This window comes from Bombus pyrosoma, linkage group LG17, assembly GCF_014825855.1.
Source record: "Bombus pyrosoma isolate SC7728 linkage group LG17, ASM1482585v1, whole genome shotgun sequence".
Taxonomy (NCBI): Eukaryota; Metazoa; Arthropoda; class Insecta; order Hymenoptera; family Apidae; genus Bombus; species Bombus pyrosoma.
In genome coordinates, this window is record NC_057786.1 from 3,693,083 (window position 1) to 3,699,413 (window position 6,331).

At 36.6% G+C, this 6,331-nt stretch overlaps 1 protein-coding gene across 1 annotated transcript in view; it reads left to right on the forward strand.

Annotated features, from left to right (window-relative positions):
* The first annotated feature begins 1,595 nt into the window (after window positions 1-1,595).
* LOC122576867 (putative fatty acyl-CoA reductase CG5065) overlaps window positions 1,596-6,331 on the forward strand; it is a 39,870-nt gene continuing 35,134 nt past the window's right edge. The window contains 4 exon segments of the mRNA XM_043747730.1: window positions 1,596-1,835; window positions 2,441-2,748; window positions 2,848-2,924; window positions 5,777-5,806. Of these exon segments, the coding sequence (XP_043603665.1) occupies window positions 1,596-1,835; window positions 2,441-2,748; window positions 2,848-2,924; window positions 5,777-5,806 (655 nt within the window).

Consider the following 6,331-nt stretch of genomic DNA (forward strand, 5'->3'; position numbering starts at 1 on the left):
TAAAGGAACGAGAAGATATTCGATCTTTCTCGTCTTAATATATCAATATCTAAATTAAGGAATTTGATATTACCTCAAAGCGACACTGCTTTGCACGTGCTCCGACGTATTTCCTGTGCTTTCTTCGTTCCCATTTCTTTTGCCGTTTCACAGAGAAACCAGTTCATTGCATCAGTACTTGTGACGTCTACGGTTGTGGATTTTCCTAACACTCTGTATATTTGTTAATTACATTGCACTTACGCCACTTTCGAGTTTTTGTTTTGTTTTGTTCTGTTTCGATAGTTAGAGTACTATTAGTTTCATACTACAGTCTCATAATCAGAATTCACTGAACCAAATAAAGGAAAGAACACATTAGAATTCATTATACATGAACACTAATAAAATATACATAGAGTAAATATCTCAAACAGCAGAGGCATCCGCTATTACAAGGAAATACAATATTATGTTCGGATTATAGGTTGTTCCGGTATCAGGATAATTGGATAATGGTGCTCGGAAAAATCGGGGGAGGGAGTCTACTTATAAAGGGTGTTTGGTTGCAGAACCTTGAAGCTACAATAAAATGAAAATATCGGAAATTTGCCTCCTTTTGCCTGCATAAATAATTAATGAACGAAGAGAAAATACAAAATATATTAATACAGTTTTCACATACGTACGCGTTCACAGGTGGTGACAGAAAAAACACATACGTATTAAGTATTCACGAGGAGCTACTAAATGAGGACTAACACTGTCTTGCATGAACCACACACATTTTCCACACAAATTACTGATCACTGTTTGCTATGATATTCACAAGCATACACATAAAATAAAAAATGAAGACGTCCAACGAAACTACAAAAAGATTGTTTAAACTTATACTCGAAATATTAATTAAGATATCGTTTTATGGAGCAGTGTGCAATAATACAAATTAATGTACAGCCGCATGAGAAATTGTATTTACTGCGTCGCATAGCTCTTTTAACTGTCTCCTTTTTTTGATGAACGACTTCCCCATGTAGAAAAATATTTGTACGTCACACTGGAAGTGTCGCGTAATAATTCAATAAATTACAGGAAAAATGTCGATCTCAAAACAGGAGATCGAGTTCTTTATTTCCACACACTTGTACAATGAAATAAATGATAAACTTTATATATGTCCGCGGTTCCTAACGGTGGACTTTAAAATTCAGGGTAGTTCGGAATTATTCAGACTGACTGGGATGATTTTAGGAGTATTTATATCGTTTATTAGTTGGAGTGGGAGAAGACGTTGGTCATATATCTCCGAGAAAGAGTAAAGTGATCGGATGCCACCCAGCTAGTCGCTCGTGACAAGGCACTTGGAATCTAATCGCATAATTGGTTAAATTTTACCTCTGACAGAAGCATCGTTGACATAACGCAATTATTTGATTCATGCAAAACGAAGCAATAATTGTTGAATTACGTAGATTTCTTTAGCAGGTAATATATAGAAAGATCTCAACTATAACCAATATGGTATATTATTTAACACATCTTTCCACTGACTGCTTGTCGGGAATGCCGATCTATGGCAAATATTGGAACTGAAAGTGTAAAGATCTTGAGACATGGATACAATCAATAAAGAAACGAATGAAAATGAGACCAATGAAGGATTGAACAAGACGAATTCGCTCAAGGAATTCTATGCCGCTAGTGAGATCCTTGTGACTGGAGTAACCGGATTCGTGGGAATAGGTCTATTGGAAAAACCGATGCGCGTGTGTCCACGCGTTGCTGCCATTTTCATACTAATTCGCCCAAAAACTAACGAAACGATAGAACAAAGATTTACGAAGCTTATAGATGTAATATCGTCTATGGAATATATTGTGATTATATCCTGATATTTGTGATTTATTTATAATGAATGGATTGTACAGATATAGACAGAAAAACGATGGTAGTTTAATATGAACTAATCGCAATAACGCGCTACAATCTAGACGATTCTCGCCACAACGGATCCAACGTTCTCTCTCACGCGGACCACACTCTCTCGACAACGATAGCAACACTATACTCGACGACGCAACTCGCATTCTCTGACTTCTCGACTGATTCCCTTCGACTTCTCACCTAACAACTAACTCCTGCCTGTGCCTTCGCATCCCTCTTATCTTTTCTTAGATCCCCCACGCACGTGTTTCGCAACCGCTCATCGCCAGGGTCACGTAGACCTTTTCTACGAAACTATTCAATTGAAGGACCGACGACACATTTATGGGCCCATCAGCACCTCGGCTCTCCGTACATTGTTTATGATTCACTAGATATTTCTTGGGCCCTTTTCCCCGATACTACATAGATGCTGCTGTTCGTAAATATAGTACTTGTTTCCTTCAATGTTTAAGCCTGTCAGGCTTAAGGAGCCAAATTGATGAACTCTCATTTCTGGAATTTTCGTTTTCAGATTTACGATAATATTAAAGCGAAACATCCCTCGGTTTTGAGCAAAGTTTACCCCGTGAAAGGTGACGTGAGTCTGCCAGATTTAGGTCTTTCGCGAGAAGATGAAAATCTGTTGTTAGAGAAAGTAAACATACTGTTTTACGTCGCGGTTACTGTGAGATTCAACGAGCCGTTGCACGTGGCTGTTAATGTCAATAAAAAGGGTACTGCTCGTGTCGTCGAACTTTGAAACGAACTGATTAGCTTCGTCCACGTCAGCACAGCTTTTAGTAATGCGAATCTGCACGACATTGGGGAAAAAGTTTATAGGTAAGAATAAGTTACACGCAGACGTTGTTTCATGGTCTACGAATATTATATTTGTAATTATAGCGTGAAGAATATGTCCACTTATTATTGATTTTGCAGCACGAGTTTGAAACCTTCAGAGGCGATCTATATGTGCGACAAATTCGACAAAACATCTATCAACCAAATTAGCAGAGCAGATTGTAGCAAGCAAGTGCAAACATCTGCGATAGTGTGGCCAAGTAATACTTGAGGGTTAGATGATAAAAAAAGGAAGGTTGAGTCGTAACACAACTTTATTCACTAACACAGCACAGGTTTTCAATAATCGTGACTGATGTTGACTATTCTAACGGTGAAGAATAAGTGAGTTTTTACTGATGATACTGTGTCTGAGCAAAGGTAGGGGTGGGTGTGTCTAAGGACACGGGACCATCGGATTTGTTGATGACAATTTTGGTTAGGAAAGTGAGGACAATAGACATTGCCTCCGATTGGATAAAGGAAGCTTGGGGGACTAGGAAGGGTCTTAGCCGCCCTCGATAGATAGTTGCTAGTGTAAAGTATCGTACGTGAGGAAAACTAATTTTCTCGTGTCTTCGTGTAATAAACAACAGGCTTTGGAAACAAATCAGTAAAAAAATGTTTGTACGGTCTGAAGGACTTTAGCTATAAAATGCCAGAGATTTATGATAGGTCCTTAAGACCATCGAGGGTATGCAGTAAGGATGTGCGGACATCTGATTGCCATCTTGCCCGCGGTGTGTGACCTGGTCTAGGTAGAGTGTCCCTAGACGTAACAGTGGGTCATTGAAGTAATTGAGGGTACGCAAATACCTGCGCTCTAATGTGGATTGACGTCACATAATCAATGCAGTAACATCCTCAATCGAGAAATATCAGGATTAGGGTTCGCGAAAGACTGCATGCGATAATTTTAAAAATTTAATCAAGAATGGAATTATGTGCCTGCATCGATAACAAGTGCAATATATTTGCGATTTTTACGTTCATGACTCCATAGCAAATTGTGTTAAAGTCAATGCGTAAACTCAATCTATTGCACGCATGATTGCTTAAAGCCCACCTATTTCACTAGTTCACCAATTTTTTAATTAAACATTTGTATTATTGCGGACAGAATGCAGACCCGCCCCTCACGAAACACCTCGTTCTTTTGGGTCCACAACATTGGATTTCGTACGTAATTAGATTCAAAATGCGATATATATGAAAATATGCATATATTATGGTATGGTTTGTAATAATTAGATTAGTAAAAATATGAATGTATAAAAATCGTAATGCTTATTAGTTCTAATGAAAATTGTCGAACGATAGCATCGACGGCTACTACTATTATCGAATCATCAATGAAAGTGCTTGTACCGTTGCTCGTCGGAATGTTAATTTCGATCGTATGCATAATAAATACAAAATAAAATATCGGGATATAAATAGGACATTACATTAATTAGAACCCATATATATACATATCGTAACATTGATAATAAGAATGCAATTTTTTTTGTCACATGTATTGCTGCCATAATCTCTCAAATGAACATGACTAACGTAATTTCTTCAAACAATTTTGAATACTTGTGATTAACAGGAGCGGTTTCTTTCAATACGCTGAAAATCATGTAATTTGTATTAATAAATTTTCATCTGTATTTAACTGTTTCCGAAATAACCTTTTAGACATCAGCATTAGGCATATCGCAGCTGTAAAGATATAGGAGGGATTCCGAAATACAAAAGTTTATTTTATTCACACACTACAGCTATACATATATATTATTCTCTGAAGACCTCGAAAACCTACTCGTACGTACGCTTGTTGTCAACCGACTCTTCCAGATGCTTCTTAACGACTGCCAATAATCTTTTGACCCAACTAAGGCCTGAACGCCCTCTGACTCTTACACACACATTCACATGTACAGTGTAAATGTATCATCTTCCTAACACGTCTCCTTACAATTATACTGTATACTTAATCGTGTTTACATGCTTTGTCGAATTACTTAACAGAAACCATAGCACTTATTGCTTTATTTACATTCCTCTTAGTTTACATTCATCCATGACCTAAACCTTTGGAATTTCTCTCTACACAGTGCCTTCGTAAAAATATCCCCAGTATTTTCGTCTGTATTTACTTTAATTATATTTATCTTATTTTCCTTTAAGCACTCGTGAACGTAGTATAATGAACTTCGATATGTTCAGAATTTTTCGTAAAATTTCCGTACTTTGATATACTTATCGCTCCAGAGTTATCCTCATAAATTTTTACAGGGTTACCATCTAGATTTACATTGAAGATCTTCACAATTTCTCTGATAGACATTAATTCACTCACCGCTTCCGATAGTCACCTGCATACGTCGAGGCTTTTGTCACACGCCTTTGTTTTTTAGACTTCCAACCAATTACATTTCCATACAGTCTAATTATATATCCAGAAGTCGATTTCCTATCTAAATGATCTCCTGCCCAATCAGCGTCCACATAACGATAGATCGTTTCACACTTTTCATTCCTTTTATAATGTAACCTTAAATCTCTAGTCCGGTACAAATATTTCAATATTAGCAAAGCATATTTAAAATGTTTTTTGTTATATTGTTTATTTTTAATTTTACAATTTGTCCAGTGGGACATTAGGTAAAATGTTATAACATATGATTGAATAGCATGTGGATGGTTACCCCCAGCGGGGTGCCATCTTCGTGTTTTTTAGTTTATATCCTTTATGAGATCAGCTGGGTGTTTCCTTTCTAGTCTTCTTTCTATTCATATTTAAAATGTGTCTCGCTACAACAACCTTGAAATCTACTCAGATAATTCACACTATAACTTACATCGAGTCTGGTATTTACACTAATATACAGCAATGCGCCAACTAAATTCTTGTATCCATTTTGTTGTTTTTACTACAGATTAACAAATCGTCCACATATATTAACAAATAAACAACATTTTCTCCCTCTCCATGAGTATATAGGCACAACTCTATGTTATTCTTCTTAAAACCTAATCTTGTCACATACCTATCAAAACACTCATACCAGTCCCCCGGACTTTCTTTTAACCCATCTTACATCTAATACTTTTTTGCCTTTTACCCTTTCTACCAATTTCCAAGTTTTATTCTTATGGAGACATTCTATTTCCTTATCCATAGCCTGTTTCCAATCTTCACTAATTTCACAACAAATCGCCTCCTCAAATGTACAAGGGATATCTACTCTACAATAGTTTGCATGAATCTCACTAATGTTTTCTTTTTCTGGATACCTTACTGGAGTTCTCTTATTACGCCTGGATCTCCTAGGAATGTTTAAGCGTTCAGAACTATTATCACTTTCATCTTCCCTAGCCTTAGTTTGATTATTCTTTTTTTTTTTTTATATTGTTTATTTTTAATTTTACAATTTGTCCAGTGGGACATTAGGTAAAATGTTATAACATATGATTGAATAGCATGTGGATGGTTACCCCCAGCGGGGTGCCATCTTCGCGTTTTTTAGTTTATATCCTTTATGAGATCAGCTGGGTGTTTCCTTTTTAGTCTTCTTTCTATTCTTGCGTTGAT